Source organism: Rhinolophus sinicus, chromosome 5 (assembly GCF_057876585.1).
Source record: "Rhinolophus sinicus isolate RSI-liver-muscle chromosome 5, RSI-T2T, whole genome shotgun sequence".
Lineage (NCBI taxonomy): Eukaryota > Metazoa > Chordata > Mammalia > Chiroptera > Rhinolophidae > Rhinolophus > Rhinolophus sinicus.
In genome coordinates, this window is record NC_142505.1 from 73339258 (window position 1) to 73356789 (window position 17532).

General features: G+C 42.0%; 1 protein-coding gene across 15 annotated transcripts in view; it reads left to right on the forward strand.

Moving 5' to 3' along the window:
• Positions 1 to 17532, forward strand: part of TRRAP (transformation/transcription domain associated protein) — a 122444-nt gene that overhangs the window by 79339 nt on the left and 25573 nt on the right. For 11 of the 15 annotated variants that reach the window (XM_074313443.2, XM_019756062.3, XM_074313448.2 and 8 more), the window contains 9 exons: positions 2305 to 2484; positions 4618 to 4764; positions 6113 to 6232; positions 6448 to 6735; positions 6901 to 7038; positions 7730 to 7842; positions 8364 to 8499; positions 11391 to 11582; positions 16983 to 17211. In XM_074313443.2, the coding sequence (XP_074169544.1) occupies positions 2305 to 2484; positions 4618 to 4764; positions 6113 to 6232; positions 6448 to 6735; positions 6901 to 7038; positions 7730 to 7842; positions 8364 to 8499; positions 11391 to 11582; positions 16983 to 17211 (1543 nt within the window). The remainder of the gene's footprint in view (positions 1 to 2304; positions 2485 to 4617; positions 4765 to 6112; positions 6233 to 6447; positions 6736 to 6900; positions 7039 to 7729; positions 7843 to 8363; positions 8500 to 11390; positions 11583 to 16982; positions 17212 to 17532) is intronic. The other 4 variants (XM_074313449.2, XM_074313457.2, XM_074313455.2 and 1 more) reach the window with 1 other exon arrangement.

Here is a 17532-nt window from a genome sequence, read left to right on the forward strand (position 1 = left end):
CAGGTGCCGGTGGTAAAGGCCCCTGTGAAACGGTTAGACGGTTCAGCGGATGCTAAGTCACGTGTTCTCTGATGTTTCTAAGGCGATTGTAGTGAGACCTCTTGTTTTCTTGTTTCCTTATTCTTCAAATCAGCTCTCTTTGGCTTAATCACCAACTTACTGCACCAGGTTACTGATGCTGTGCACATAATTCTAGTCTACTTACTAGAGTGAATGAAACTCAGTTGTGAAATTACTTGTTTAATGAGATTGGTGCCTGCGAAATTCTCTTTGAGGGAAAAGAAGGAAATTGTGGCACTGGGTTTCAGCAAGAGCTTGTGAGCATATTTCCATTTATGCTGAGTGTACGTTTTCTTAGTGCTATGAACGGCATATATGTATTTGGAACTTTGCTGTTGGCAAGACAGTGGGCCAAGTTCCCTGATAAATTTATCATTTATTCAAGAGACCTGTCAATTGCTACTGTTAGGTGCCAGGCTCTGGGGCAGTTTCCACAGATCTGAAGATGAAAGACTGACTGTGGTGGGTACACAGGAATTGATAGAGGATGAGGCCAGGAATCCTCCGTTCCTTCCCTCCCTCATCCTGTGTGTCTGGTCCGTCACCAGGTCTTAACCAGCTCAAGGCCACTCGCTTCTCTCCCCTCTTTTATTTTTTTTAAAAAAGATTTTATTGGGGAAGGGGAACAGGACTTTATTGGGGAACAGTGTGTACTTCCAGGACTTTTTTCCAAGTCAAGTTGTCCTTTCAGTCTTAGTTTTGGAGGGCGCAGCTCAGCTCTAGGTCCAGTTGCCGTTGCTAGTTGCAGGGGGCACAGCCCACCATCCCTTACGGGAGTCGAGGAATCAAACCGGCAACCTTGTGGTTGAGAGGACGCACTCCAACCAACTGAGCCATCCGGGAGCTCAGTGGCAGCTCAGCTCAACGTGCCATGTTCAATTTTAGTTGCAGGGGGCGCTGCCCATCATCTCTTGCGGGACTCGAGGAATTGAACTGGTAGCCTTGTGGTTGAGAGCCCACTGGCCCATGTGGGACTCGAACTGTCAGCCTTCGGAGTTAGGAGCACGGAGCTCTAACCGCCTGAGCCACCGGGCCGGCCGTTCTCTCCCTTCTTGTGCCGTCCTCTCGCCACCATCGTCATTTATAACGACGTGTTCTTAGTGTTCACTCCCCTTCCCTCCCACCCACCACAGTTTTTTTATTGTTACAGAATTGTTCTAAAAGAACAAAGCAGGTTGTGCTGCTCCTTGCGGTTGGACTCGGCACAAAATCCAGCCTCCAGGATACGGTCTTGCCGGCCTCGAGTGACCAGACCCAGGCCTCTCTCTCAGCCCTCTGCTGTCCCTTTCTCCCGCGCTCGTTAGTCTCCAGCATTGCTGGCCTTCCGTGTTCTCGAACATGCCACGTTCTTGACACCCAGGCTAAAGCAGGGCACCCTCTTTGTCAGTCGACCGTTCCTTGGCTGCTATAATATCATGTGGAGTATGTGTCTCTTTATGGGCTGAGGTTGGTCTTGTCCTTCCCTGTGACACTTCAGCTCCACAAGGGTAGGGCATACAGTGTTTGTGAAGTTGACAAATGAGTCTCCAGGGCCTCACACCACATCTGGTGGGTGTTTAGTAAATATTTGCTAAAAGAATGCAAGCATGACTTAATCAGGGCGGTACATGAGCAAAGGCCGGGTGGTGAAGCATATGGGGGGGTGAGGAATAGTCACGGAAGTGTTACATGCAAATAGGGAGTATTACATTACAGAAGATCTCGTGAGCCACGCTGAGGAGCTTGCTGTCCCCAAAGGACTGTGGGAAGCCATTGGAGGGGGTGAGGGGAGCACTGATGTCAGCTGTGTGGAAGAAGGTGGGTTTGAGAAGAGGACTCAGGGTGAGTCAGGAAGTTATGTCCAGGCAGGAGGTGGTGGCTGCCTAGGTATTTAGGAGGTAACATTGGCAGGACTTGGTGATGTGGTATGCGGGATGAGAGAGAAGGAGAAATAGATGACGGAAAGGCTAACTGTCTTCCCTGGGAGATGCCTCTGAGAGAACAGGAGAAGAAGCCTGTTTGGTAGGGAAGAAAGATGCTGAGCTGAGCTAAGCTTAGACATGGAGTCAGAGGTGCTTGAGTGAGGGATGCCTGGAAGGGAGGTTCAACTGTGTGTAAGCTGGGGAGACGTGCAGAGGAGAGCCATGGGCCTGGGAGCCGTCAGCACATGTGTGGCTGTCGGATGACTAGGTATTAACTGAGGGTCCACGCACCCCAAATGTGATGCATGTGTCTAGGTTTTAATTCTTGCCCCAAATCCTCCAGCTGCTTTTGGCCGTGTGTGAGAAGAGCACGCCCATTGGTACCAGCTGCCAGGGCGCTATGCTCCCATCCATCACCAACGTCATCAACCTGGCCGACAGTCACGATCGCGCAGCCTTCGCCATGGTCACCCATGTCAAGCAGGAGCCTCGGGAGAGAGAGAACAGCGAGTCCAAAGAGGAGGTAATGTTGGATTTCATGGCAGAAGCTTCTCCAATTCCGTATCAGCGTTAGGGTTTTTTAGGGCAAGAGCAATGTATTAAAACCTGTCCCTACCTGAAAGCTCTGAATGTGGTACCCACGTTCAATTAGATATTTTTAATTGAGATATAATCAACATATGTTGGCTTCAGGTGTACAACATAACGTTTGGTATTGGCATGTACTGTGAAATTTAGCATTCCAGTGTGTCGTAACATCTGTCACCACATAGTTACAGATTTGTTTTTCTTGTGATGAGACGTTTTAAGATTTACTCTCAGCATCCTACATATACACAATACAGTATGATAATTGTCGCCATGCTGTATGTTACATCCCGTGACTTACTTATTTTATTGCTGGAAGTTTGACCCCTTCACCCATTTTCTACCTCTCCTTCCCCCCCACCCCCAGCAACCACTAATCTGTTTTCTGTATCTCTGTCTGACTTACTTCACTTAGCACCGTACCCTCAAGGTCCATTCATGTCTCAAATAATGAGATTTCATTATTTTTTATGGCTGAATAAGATTTCTTTGTGTGTATATATGTATGTATATATATTATACCACATTTTCTTTATTTGTTAACCCATTGATGGACACTTAGGTTGTTTCCAGCCAACTAGATTTCTTGGAGTTAGACTTGATAAGCCTCTCATATTGCCATTCAGTTTTGAGATAGGTGACTGTACCGTGAGCTCATGCTGCTTAGTTAGGGGATTTCACTGTTTGGTGATTTTTTTCTCCAAGCAACAAGTAGCCCACATTGTATTATAAATAAAGCACTGCTCTGGGGAGTGACTCTGCTGTAAAGGACACAGCTCTATCTCGCTGGTTCCACAGCCGGCTGCGCTGGACCACCCACATCTGTCTCTGCCTGGTCTTGGCAGGGGCAGCCGTGGAGCCAGGAACTGGCCAGCAGGGCTGATGCCTACATGTGACGGCGCTGAGTGCTGCGGGGCGTGGCTGACACCACTCCAGGGAAGGTCTTTAGACTGTCTTTCCTTTGTTGGCTCTTGGAAGCTCTGCCTGGAGTGTCGGGTTTTAGATGACAGCCACCCAGTATTGAAGGTGGAGGCACCCTTTTTGTTCTAAAAAGGGTTGTTTATTCCCTCTCCTGTGTGAGATAGGTACTCCTTTTATTAACAAATAAAAATTAAAAATTTTCTTCACTATGTTGCTAAACGCTACTGTGTTTCCCCAAAAATAAGACCGGGTCTTATATTAATTTTTGCTCCAAAAGACATTAGGGCTTATGTTCAGGGGATGTCATCCTGAAAAATCATGCTAAGGCTTATTTTCTGGTTAGGTCTTATTTTCGGGGAAACAGTAGATCCTTTGGTGATGCGATCTTTTCTTTCTGTAATCCTGTGTGAAGTAAATTGCCAACTTTGAAGGGATTGTTCTGCATTTTCAAGGGCATATACCAAATGGTGGATAACTTGACTTAGAGGCTAATTTGATGATTGAATTTTGACTGTGACTTCCCAGAAGCTTCAGACAGAAATAAGGTTTATTCCTTTTTTGCAAGTGAGCCATATGAAACGTTGTGCTAACCAAGGTCCTACACAGTGGCCTGTCACTATTCTTTTTCTTTTTGAGGGCGGGCGGAAGCCACAAGGTCCCCTCTACCTGGACAGGGGTTCCTCATCCCAGGACTCAGCTGAGGGGGCAGCAGAGTAAGCGCCCCAGAGCCTTTAAGCACCTACTGTGTGCCCAGCCTATGCTGACATTTCGCCTGTCACTCTTCTATACTGAATGAGCAAATCAGCTAGGCAGCTGTGCTGCATTTTGAGGAATGATAGGCTGTAATTCCTAATAATCTTCATATTTTTCATTGTTTAGAGTTTGTACTTTATTTTGCTTTCTATAATCTAAATATGAAAGCAAAATAGTGACATTTTTATATTGTCTTTAAAAAAAAGAAAGAGATAGGTCTGGTCTGTTAATCTGTTGTTTATTTTAGAATTTAAAATTATTTGAATAATTATAAACTTCCAGGAAATGAATTAAAATTTTACTTGCCAAAAGTGTAAGAAGAAGTTTGAGAGTTGTGTTTCTTGGCTATTAACTATTTGACTTTTTGTTGTGCTTATTTGTGTTTGTTTTTTAGGATGTAGAGATAGATATTGAACTAGCTCCTGGAGATCAGACCAGTACCCCCAAAACCAAAGAACTTTCTGAAAAGGACATTGGAAACCAGCTGCATATGTTAACCAACAGACATGACAAATTTCTTGATACTCTCCGGGAAGTGAAGGTCTGTGTGCAAGTTTGGAGGGATAGTTGTTGGTTTTTTTCCTCCTGAATATTTTGAGTCCTAAATCAGGATTATTCCACATCAGTGTAAAGTTTTCTTTTACAAGTTACACTTTCTCCTTTCTTAACTGAAACTATTCGTAGTTCTGTGAGCCTCTAAAATGTATGTTTTATGTGAAGATTTGAGAGGGGGTGACCCATTAGCTCAGTTGGTTAGAGCGCGATGCTGATGGCACCAAGGTTGCCGGTTCGTTCCCCACATGGGCCACTGTGAGCTGCGCCCTCCTTTGAAAAAAAAAAACATTTGAGAAAGGAATTAAATTGTTTTATGGGAGAAAATAAGAAAAAAAGGTTAATTCCCCATTACTATCCTTTGAAAGAAATAGTAAAAGTGTTTACTAAACATATCTGATGAGACATTGCTGGATTATTTTTCAAGTGTAATAAAAAAGGAGAAAATTGGTTAATGTGGTAAATCAAGTCCACTTTTGGGGAAGGGGACCTCCAAATGCATCTATTTTGAGATCTATCCAGATGGAAGCTCTTTGGTTTTCATCAAGTCTCAGGTTAATCATAGATATGATTGTTTTTTGGATAATGACTCAGAATCACTTATGACTATATGTACCAAGTTACTTTTGAAGAGTATTACAAAGAAACAGGGATAGTTCTGTTCTCATTAAGGAGCTCGGTGGGCCACATGGGCTTCAAGCAGGCTAGAAACCTGGCTGTTTATAAGAAAAGTTGGCAGCTAATTCAGATTTTCAAAAACAACAAAATGTGTCTGTGGATTTGATACGCTTTTTGGGCCTTCAGATCCCAGCTCCAGCCCCATTCGTAGGGTGTTCTGTTCTAGTCTGTTCCAGTCACTTTCCCATCTCTTGTCTGCTGTTAATTGTAGAGACTGAACTTTCATAGTCCTTGATTTGTTCTTCAGAATTGTACCTTTTGGCAAATAACTTACATCACATGCATGTACTTTTCCTATTTCCTCTTTCATATTTTCAGCCTTTGCTTTAATGGCACCTGTGTACCTCTCAGGTACCCTTTCAGCGCTGGCATATTTGGAAATGCCCTTGAAGTTTTACAAAAGGGAGGAGTGTCACTGATGAGTCCCGTACCCATCTGTGCTTGGCCGCTAAGCGCACTATGGGTTGGTTTCTGGTGCTCAGAATCCATGTTTTCAGTCTTACATGACACTTGCTCAGATCTTTGAAAGTTTGAAAGTGGAGAAGCATGTGGTAGTCTGTCAGCAGTGTCTCCTGAGCATGGACGTGTGAGGCAGCTGTGTGGCAGGGTGTTTAGCAGCAGCTCAAGCCTGGCTACACTCATCTGTCTTCTTTCTGTAGACTGGGGCACTGCTCAGCGCTTTTGTCCAGCTGTGTCACATTTCCACGACACTGGCAGAAAAGACATGGGTCCAGCTTTTCCCCAGATTGTGGAAAATTCTGTCTGACAGACAACAGCATGTGAGTATATTTTAACATCCTCTTTTGGAAAACGTAGTTTTACCGTTTGAGAAGTATTTATGAAAGAAAATCTCGATTGAGTTTCAAAGGATGAGGAAACTCCTGACTATTATCTAAGCATGAAGTATCAAAAATATTTGCAGATGTTGTGACAGAGAGTAAAGACGTGCTGATTTTTGAATGAAGACGTGAGTTAACATGACCTTTGGTTCTAGGCTCTCGCCGGTGAGATCAGCCCGTTCCTGTGCAGTGGCAGCCACCAGGTGCAGCGGGATTGTCAGCCGAGCGCACTGAACTGCTTCGTGGAAGCCATGTCCCAGTGTGTGCCTCCGATTCCCATCAGACCCTGCGTACTGAAGTACTTGGGGAAAACGCACAACCTTTGGTTCCGCTCCACATTAATGCTAGAGCACCAGGCTTTTGAAAAAGGTCTGAGTCTGCAGATTAAGCCGAAGCAGACAACGGAATTTTATGAGCAGGAGAGCATAACTCCACCTCAGCAGGTGAGGCCTCCCCTCATTTGTGAATTATGTCTTCCTTGGCAGTGACTCAAGGTTTCAGTAACCATCTCCCAAGTGATTTTAAATCCCAGCACAGTGAGGTTGCTTTACTGAAGGAAAGAAAAGTCTTTGTCGTGAGCACTCAGAAACCATGATCTGTGTTTTCAGGAGATACTGGATTCCCTTGCCGAACTGTACTCTTTGTTACAAGAGGAAGACATGTGGGCTGGTTTATGGCAGAAACGTTGCAAGTATTCGGAGACGGCAACTGCTATTGCTTACGAGCAGCATGGATTCTTTGAGCAGGTAGATACTGTCGAATGAAACGGCTGGGCTGCATGGTTACATTATATAATGTTCCAGTGTCCCTAAGTCTGTTCACATTTAAGTAGGAAGTTGACTGTTTTACTCGAAGCATCTATCCTACACATAAAGGCCCTTTGATTGAAGGTGCAATTTAGAGAAACATACTTACATGACGTGAATATTTTGAAAGCTCAGTCCTAAATCCTTCACCATTAGAAGCTAATGGGGATGTGTTTTAGCTGCTCTCATTGGTCCTGTTGGAAATGGAAGGTAGATGGCATTTCGTGTTTAAATTTTAATCCTTGTGCATGTCCTTGCAATGTAGCGTGGGCCATGGTCATGGGTACAGTTCTCAGCCTTGTGTAGGACACTGAGCCCCAGAAATTCTGGAAGCATAGGCACAGGCTGTGGCCCCTGCTCTCATCACTGAAGAACAGAGCAGTTCAGCCCGGGTCCAAGCAGTCTCCTGCTCTTTCCATTCTGTGTGGGGAATTATGCACTCTTGGTTCTCCTCCCGCTCTTCTGTTCTCTGTGAATAGAGAATTCTGGGGGGGGGGGGGGGGGAAATGATCACAGAGAAGAATGTGAGGCACTTCTGGGTCTGTGATCAACTTGCCCTAAATAATTGAGCAGTGGCTGTGGAAAAGTTTCTCGTTAAACAGCAGTTTGAAAGCATTATTAACTCTTTCAGGCACAGGAATCCTATGAGAAGGCAATGGATAAAGCCAAAAAAGAGCACGAGAGGAGTAACGCATCCCCTGCTATTTTCCCAGAATATCAGCTTTGGGAAGATCACTGGATTCGGTAAGCCGGACAGTGGTGGATTTAAATCAATTAAGGGAACCCATGAAAAATCTCTGAAATTTTCTCATAATGAGTGTTTTTAAAAGGGAACTTTGAACTGGGAAATTAATAAATTAGCTATGATGATGTCAAAAAAATAATAAATAAATAAAAATAAAAGGGAACTTTGCTACTTTCTTTATGGCTCCATAGAGAAAAGAACAAACAAAAATCTATGAATAAAGTCTTGAGTAAATTGAAAGTGTCTGTTGGAGAATCAGTGAATGACTCCCGCCTCTCCACTGGCTGTGTGCGTTGCTCTCGCCTTGGCTGTGTAGTGGGCAGGTCTTGGTCCTCAGGGGAGCACTTGCTTCTGGAGGGCAGGTGCATCTTGCAGCAGACCAAGCCCATGGGAGTCCACTTGTCTCTGAGGGCGGGGGGTTCCTTCTGTGGAATGGAAATAAATGACTGTCCCCTGCCCTTTCTGAACATGTTGGTTTGTTGGTAACTGAACTATTGCTCGTGACTCCCTGGTCTTCTAGGTGCTCGAAGGAGTTGAACCAGTGGGAAGCCTTGACAGAATATGGCCAGTCCAAAGGGCACATAAACCCGTACCTCGTCCTGGAGTGTGCTTGGCGAGTGTCCAACTGGACCGCCATGAAGGAGGCGTTGGTGCAGGTGAGACCTCTCTCCCACGTCCTTGTTGACGTGTCCACACTCAGGTTGTATGCCCCACTGCTGCGTGGGTTCCTTTTGCCAAAGCCGTGAAATCTCTCTGGAGATTTCAGTTCACTGAGAACAAGCTGGGCATTTGGGCAGATTAAAGACAGCTGTTGGGAAGCAGGAATTATTTTTGGTTATCTAATCCCTTTCCCGAATTTGAGTTAAATTATAAATTGTTTGTCATCATTCAGTTACAGTAAGTATTAGGTGCGGAAACCTTGGATTCTATGAGAAAAACAAAGTAACAGTGCCGGGAGAAATTTGGAAGAACAGAGTCAATTTTACCAGTGGATTTGAGTGGTGGTGGAAGTGAGTACAGCAGTGCTGACTCATACAAGCCCAGGCCTGGCAGATGAGGTGCTGTCAGTAGAAGTTTGTTGTATAACAAGCTGTCATATTCAAAGCACGTTACGTCTAATGGAAGTGATGGTGACGTAGTGTAAGTGAAGTTGAGTCATTAACTTGGTAGAGCTCCACACTTTTAAAAATTAAACTCCATCCAGAGGAATCTGGTGCTCGATGGGCGAGTGGGCATGCGGGGTAAGTCCCCATTTTTCCACTGGGAAGCTTCTGTCGGGGGCGTCAGAAGCCTATTGGACAGTGCAGCTCTGTGTGTTATCCGAACCGCACAACACAGTATTACCACCTTATCATTGTCTTCTGATGCAGCAATTCTCGTTCCTTGTTTTTTCCTGCGTCTGTGCCGATCCCTTGTGCTCTCCCTCGGCCCCTTTCCCGGCTGCTGGTGTACAGTTTTTGACCTTTTCTGTGTGGTGTTCATGTTAACGGGGTGTAGAGGAGGGAAATGCTTTCATCCTGGTCTCACCCCTTTCCCAGTGAGCGTTTGCTAACGTGCACAACAGTGGTTTTCTTGTCTTGATCTGAAGACTACAAAAGCATGTTGAGATTATAGGCCACTTTGAAATGATGAGCCTAAAAATTTAACCTGCGGCTACAGTGCTTATTTCATTACTAATATCACTTTTAACAAAATGCAAAAGATTGCAGAACTGAAATAGTCACAAACTACTAACCACAGAATGGTTCCAGAGCCAGAATCTTGACTTTCAGGTGGGATCTGGGGAATTATGCATCTGAAGCAAGGAGTTCGTGTGACTCCGAGAAATAACAGTCACTTATAAAGGTTAAAAAATATACATGTTGCTAACAGAATACATTTATAGTTGATTATTCTTTATTCAGATAAACATTCTGCTGAATAAATGTTTATAGCTCACTCTAACCTTTTTAAGTCTCCTTTACAAGATTTCACTTAGCTGGATATGTGCTGTATCACACTGTCCATGGGTCTGACAAATGAATTTCTTCTTTTACAGAGTTTTGATTATTTTCCAAAAATTGTAATGCACTTACTGATTAAAAAAAAGTTCAAAGTATATGAATAAACATCCTGGGTAATCTTTAGTAAATTAATTTCAAATGGTCTTGATAGTACTATTTACTCATTTGCCAGTGTTTATAATAAAAACCTCAAATTACTTTTGTTTTTATTCCTGTGAATTGCGATTAAGGGCTGCTTGCGGTAGTGCATTTCTTGGTATGATTTACTAGCTGGGGTAATTTTTTTTATTGGAGGAGAAATTAAACAGATGCCTTTGTTCTTAAGTGTTACAGGAGATAGGTGTTGTGATTGACATAAGCCTATGTTAAATAGTGTTTAAGTCCAGAAAATGTGAGATTGGTGTAATTTTAGAAGATCATGTTGGAAACAGATGTGTTCACAAGTTTGCCTTCCTGAATTTCATCATCAAAGGATTGTTGAGATCTAAGAGGGGCTATGAATGTGCTCTGAAAAAGTAAGATACCAAGAAACAACCAAGGTGTCATATAAATGGCATTATTATTACCATTATTACTCTTACATCATTTGGACAGAGCATTATGGCACTAAAATGTGTCTAATTTTTATTATTTCCCAAAGTGCTTCACATTGAATGTTTATTGTTCTTGTCACAGCAAGTCCTATACAGCTCCTCAACAGAGATAGCCTTTCATCTTCTACATAAAGAGAATACTTTTGAAAAGACTTTAAATTTTTATCATTTACATTTTTAATGAGATTGATAAAATGTGATGAGTTCTAATGCTTTCTTTAGAAGGTGGTGAGCAGGTGCTGGGGCTCTCAGGGACACACGTGGAGCCTTTCCCTGGCTGTAGCTGTGTGTGTGGGAGCCGGGCTGGGGTTAGGGCGAGGAAGTGTGACAGATAGTGCCATGCTCAGCACTTCACAGCAGAACTGATAACCAACATATGAGAAATCTGGGGAAAATTTTATAATAAAGTATGGCTTGTAGAAGACAGTACAATTTGTGACTGTTCACTCATATTCTTACAAACCCGAATCACTGCCTTCTGCTTCCTTGTATAATGTAGAACAAGTTAGGTTAATTTCCTGGGATAACAGTTGAATTGGAAACAATTCAAAATTATTGTGATATTTATCAGAATAGAGATGAGCATACGTTGACTACTTTAAAACTTCGCCGGCTGACTTTGTAGTCCAGTGGTGATTGTTAATCTGGTCTGTCATGACAGTGTTGATCAGTGTCCCCTTTTCTGGAACTACTGATGACCTAAAGCAAGGAGCCTGTGGCATGCTTTCACAGCTAGCGAGATTGGCCACTGACTGGTATTCAGAAAGGAGAGTACCCAGAAAGAATACTCTAAATGCATGACTTCTCTAAAGAAAATACATGTCTGTTTCTAGCTTAATTTCTGCTTATTGCTTTGCAAAATTGGCTACAGGAAAAATGACTTTCGTTTTTGACTCTTTCTACTCAGAGGAAGAACCCATAGCTTTCTATGTAATGTTCTTTTACCACCAGGTAGAAATAAGTTGTCCCAAGGAGATGGCTTGGAAGGTCAACATGTACCGTGGATACCTGGCTATCTGCCATCCTGAGGAGCAGCAGCTCAGCTTCATCGAGCGCCTGGTGGAAATGGCCAGCAGCCTGGCCATTCGCGAGTGGCGGCGGCTGCCCCACGTGGTGTCGCATGTGCACACACCTCTTCTCCAGGTGGGTACGGTGCATTCATGTGACAGTGTCATGCGCCCATCTGGTCCAGGCATAGGTCCGTAAACTGAGCTGGATGGCAGAGAGGAAACTCCTTGCACTTGTCCTTTCTCATTTAAACTCATCCACAGTGAGGGACACAGTGAAAACGTAGAGGACTAAAATGTTGCTGCTTATTTTGGGAGCTTCCAAGGGATTTAAGTGACAGAGACATCCTCCTGAGCGATTTTGATCATTTTCATTTTTGTTTTAGGAACATTCTTTAGTGCCCACCACACCACCATCAGTGGGATGCCCCTGTTCAGTTAGAGAACTTCATCCTCTGAGACGCTTAAGACTGCTGCTTAAGTAGACTCTGCCCCGGCTTCTTCCTTTGTGTATCATCTTGACTATTTCTGACAATTTGTTCCAGCCACACGAGCCACCATTCAATTCTTTGACTCTGTCCCCACATCCCCTTGCACATGCTGCTCCTCTCCACAGAACATACTTCTCCTCCTCCTCCTCCCAGCCCCATGCACATGTGCACTACACGCACGCACGAATGCACACACACACCTGGGGGCTGTGCCAACTTTTATCCTATTTTATCTGGTGCCCGGTGCAGAGCAGCTACCAGTGTTATTGAGTGAGTAAAACTAGGCTGATGCTACAGCCGTAATGCAGATGGTCACACTTTGTTTCTCTTGAAAAGTAGTTTTGAGACTAAACTGATGTTAATGTACTTAGGTTTTCTTGTCTTCAGAGTTAACCAGAAGTTCATTGAAACAGTTGTTTTGTTTTGATATTTTTTCTTTTTGTATACTATCTTTTACTTTTTCTCGAGGTGTGCACTAACGTAATATTATTTTGCAGATATATAACATCTCTAATCTAGATTATTAAAATATTCTAAAGTTTTTTACCAAGAGTGGACTTTTCCTTCCATATTCTCTAAAAGTGCGAGTAAGATGGGTTGCCTATTGCAGCTATTAGGAAAAAGTTATTGCATGAAAATAGGAAAAAGCTGTCAGTGCAAGATATATTAATTGTAAGTAACTAAGGAGAAATTATTGTGTAGTTGTATATTTAAAGCATAGAGTTTAAAATGCAGCATTTCAGACAATACTGATCCAAGTATTTTGGCAGTGAAATTAAAGGTAGTTTTATTTCTCTTCCACTGCTTTGCTCGTGGTTGACTTTTGATAAATGTTGATTATCTAGGTTACAAATCCGACTATTCATTTTAGTATATGTTCTGCTGGAACAAGCACAAAATCTGACTGTATTTAAAGAGATAATTTCCACCTCCCAAAAGCACTATCAACCAACATAACTGAGAAATCTTAAGAAAATAAAGACATGGTCAATAAGAATGACTTTAGGAAACCATTTAATAGTATTTCAGTTTTATCATTTTGGTAACTATTCTTAATGTTTAGGATCAGATTTATGTAGAATTTGAGACAAGTAAGGTAGAGAGAATGAGTTCGAGAAGTGCTTATTTTTTTAAAATTAAACCAATTAAGTACCTTTTGTCCAAATTTAATAGATGTTGAAACAATGCCTAATTAAAAAATCTTTATTATATTAAGTTTTAAAATACATATTTTGAACTATGGCTTCTGTCTCTCCCCTCTTCTATAACTACCACTCCACTCCCCCCAAAAAAATAAGTGAAGGGAAAAGTCTTGGTGCTTTTGCACAGTTAACAGTCCCATCTTACTGATTCTTAGACCCCAGAGTTTTGATAGAGATTTTAAATGACCAGTCTATCACTTTGGCATAATGAAAACACCAATAGTGCATTCCTGGGCTACCACTAATCTACGAGAAACAGAGTCTGAGTCTTGTGGAGAGAGCAGCATTAATATGATATTCAGACAGATCATCTGGAATAGTTCATCTAGAAGCTCTACTTTTTCATAAAAGCCACACCTACAGTGGGGAAAATTGTCAAAATCAACTTTTAGAGCTCTGGAAATTAAACACAGACTTGCAACAATCCAGGGAGTATTAGGAAAAACAGCTGTGTTTTAGTAAGAATAGCAAGATTTGTCGCGTTTAATGGTCTTATTCCCATTCCGGCTCTCCTCAGCTCTGCAAGTAGCCTTGAAAACCAATAGTTTCCAATCCTAGGAGCTGTGAAAAGCCAGCAGCCTAATAACAGCCACCAGTGGAGGGTAGAACAGATTTAGAGACTCCAACAAAAACCCAGCCCCAGAGAACTGGCACTATTTGACCAGCATTGCAGCTCCCTAGAAAAGCCCTATGCACAGAGTTTGTCACTATTTGACCTGACTCAGAACCCTCTTAGTAAGGAAAGCCATATCCAGGGGCATTTGTCATAAACAGTCAGTGGCAATTGTTTAACATCACAGCTGTCTGATGTAGCAGTACCAGCTAGGGGCACAAAAGAGACTGGCCAAGTAAGGGGAAGACTAGGGAATGAAATGTCCATAGAGGATTTTGAAAAGCTCTAACATATTTCTGGGAATCTAGAAGGCCATATACATCTTGTGCACATGATCAGGAAAAACTTGAGATGATCCTAAGCTTTCACCACTGGCTGACCTTGAGGTAGTATAGAAATGGGAAGTGAAGGCTAAGGGAGAATTGAAAATTGCCTGGCTGAGTGTTGAAGGCATGCTACAACAGGCACACAGAACCCCTTGGTAAAGGGAGTCTCATTGTTTCAGGTCTTTAAGGATATCTCTGTTTAATCATTAGCTGACCACTAAGCTAACGAGCAGAGACTCGAGTGGTTGCATTCTACAAATAATATAGACTTTATAGAATTAGTCTGAGAAGAAAATCATTAAACAGAAACATCCTAAACAAAAAGAGGAGAGGAGGGATCTGATTTCCAGAGTTGCCACATTAAGTATCTGAAATGTTCAATTTTCAACAATTATGAGACATGAAAAAAAATAGGAAAATATGGTCCATATGTAGGGGGAAAAGAGCAGTCAATAGAGACTGTCCCTGAGGAAGCCCAGTTGTTAGAATTAGTATTTGTAAACTTTAAATTAGCTATGGTAAATATGTTCGAAGAACTAAAAGAAATCATGTAAAGAATTTAAGGAAAGTATAAGAATGATGTCTCACCAAATAGAGGACATCAATAAAAAGATAGAAACTTTAAAGAAAGGAATAGAATTTAGAAGTATAATACTTGAAAATAAAAATTCACTAGAGAGGCTCAATTGCAGATTCAAGCAAGTACAAGGTGAAGTCAATGTACTTGAAGATAGGTCAGTTGACATTATCTAGTCTGAGGAACAAAGGAAAACAAGGAACAAAAATGAAACAGAGCCTCAGAACCTGTGGGACATCATCAAGTGTACCACATACTTGTAATGGAAATCCAAGAAGGAGTAAGGTGAGAAAAGGGGAGCAGAAGGAATATTTGGAGAAATAATGACTGATAACTACCCAAATTGGATGAAATTAAGAAATCAATTCCATCTAAAATCGGTTCAAAAATAATAAAATACTTAGGAATAAATTTAACTTTTGTACTTCAAAGTACAATACCAAGAAAGTAAAAATACAGCCTACAGAATGGGAGAACATATTTGCAAATCTAATAAGGGAATTTTATCCAGAATGGATAAAGAACTGTAAGTCAACAATAAAAGACAATCCAATTTTAAAATGGGCAAAAGGTTTGAATAAATATTTCTCCAGAGAAGATACATGAATGACCTGTAAGCATATGAAAAGACGCTCAACATTGTTAGTCATTAGGGAAATGCAAATCAAAACCACAATGAGATACCACTTCACACCACTAACATAGCTAGACTAAAAAAGACAATAAGTGTTGGTGAGGATGTGGAGAAATTGGAGCCTTCTTGCATGCTGGTGGGAATGTAAAATAGTTCTGCCTCTTCGGAAACAGAGTGACAGTTCCTCAAAATATTAAACATGGAATTACCATATGATTCAGCAGTTTCCTAGGTATAAATCAAAGAGAAATTAAAACATGTTTATACAAAAACATACAGAAATGTTCATAACAGTGATACTCAGGATAGCCCAAATGTGCGAACACCCAAAATGACCATCAACTGATGAATGAATAAGTTAAATGTGGTACATCCATGCAATGGAGTATTATTCAGCAATAAAAAGGAAGGAAGTATCGATACATGTTAACAGCTTAGGTAAACCTTGAATATATGCTAAGTGAAGAAGCCAGACACAGGTAGCCACATATTGTATGATTCCATTTATATGAAATGTCCAGAATAGGCAAATCCGTAGAGACAGAAAGCAGATTAATGGGTGTCACCTTCTGGAGGAGAGAATGGAGAGTGGCTACCAATGGATCCAGGGCCTCTTTTGGGAATGATGTAAACGTTCTGTGATTAGATAGTGGTGATGGTTATACAACTCGGATTATACTTAAAACTACTGAATTGTATATTTTAAAAGGCAATTTCAGTGATGTTTTAAGTATATATCAGTAAATCTGTTATAAAACAAACATCTCATTGTTCTATTTTCAGTAAGCTTTTGGTCAGAGGGAGGATTAGATAAAGGTTTAAAAAATCTAAATGTAATGAGCTAGAAATATAGATGGAAAGCATAAATTCTTGTAGGCAATTTTAAAAATTAAGACCAAACAATAAGATACTGAGTACTGACCTAGCTGCTGTGTTTGGGAGATGTAAAAAAATTTAAAACAGATTCTGCCTCAAAGGAGCATCCACCTGGAGGGAGATGACATATCCATAAAAAGCAAAATTTAAAATAAGAGGGAGACTGTGATTCAATGCCATGCAGATAGGACAGAAAATAAACACAAGCCTTTAGAAAAGAGAGAAATCCCTTTGCAGGGGGGTGGAACTTGACCAGTAGAATTTGTATAGGTTCAGAGTTGTTGCCTGGGCGTTCCCGATAAGGAGGTGGCACTGAAAGTTTAGAGTTAGCAACACACCTGGGGTTTAAACGGTAGTGAACTAGACAGACTCATAAGGGACATGATTGAAAATGTATATACCAGCCTGAAGACATCATCAGAACCATGTTTTAAGATGACTGATGGCTGTGGGATTTTAAATGTTGATTGAAGGAAAGCTTGAAGGACTAGACTGCTCACTTCTTAGACATTGTTAGACAAACAGCCAACCATAGTTGGAAAAGAGAATTGTTTTGGGGGCTACACCATTCTCCCCATCTCCTATCTCACACAGAGCTGGGGTTTTAAAACTGGAAGGATCAGGAGAGTAGTGTTGGAGGTGAAGAGTAAGTTAAATGTGGAATGTAAGGTATCTGTAAGTTAGAGGGCTTCATTTCATAATCGAATTGTGAGATCTTGGTGATAAATCAGATTCCTGATTGACTCTGTGGTTTATTTTCTCATTTGATCTTTGATACAATGCTTACCATGGAATCTCCTATGCCGGTCCCATTCAGGCAGCCCAACAAATCATTGAACTTCAGGAAGCTGCGCAAATCAATGCAGGCTTACAGCCGACCAACCTGGGGAGGAACAACAGCCTGCATGACATGAAGACGGTGGTGAAGACCTGGAGGAACAGGCTGCCCATCGTGTCTGACGACTTGTCCCACTGGAGCAGCGTCTTCATGTGGCGGCAGCATCATTACCAGGGTAAACCTACCTGGTCCGGCATGCATTCATCATGTAATTTTCCAGACACCCCACTGTTCTGGTTTCATGTCTTATTTTTCTTTTATTATTTTATTTTACCAGATTTTCTGTTTTGGGCGGGTATGGTAGATGATGGTGGTATGAAGAGGGTAAAGATGAAGGTGGTGAAAGACGGGAAGAATTTCCCGCACCTGTTACATTTTCCAGCTAGAACAGAAATGCTGCTGGACACTGCCTGTTGCAGCAGTGGCTCCAGCCACTGTGATCGGTGCTCTAGGTTGTGGCGCTCTTTGCTTTGAAGTCCCCCCAAGGGAGAGCTGCTCTCACTCAGATGGCAATGTGAACCCTCTCCAG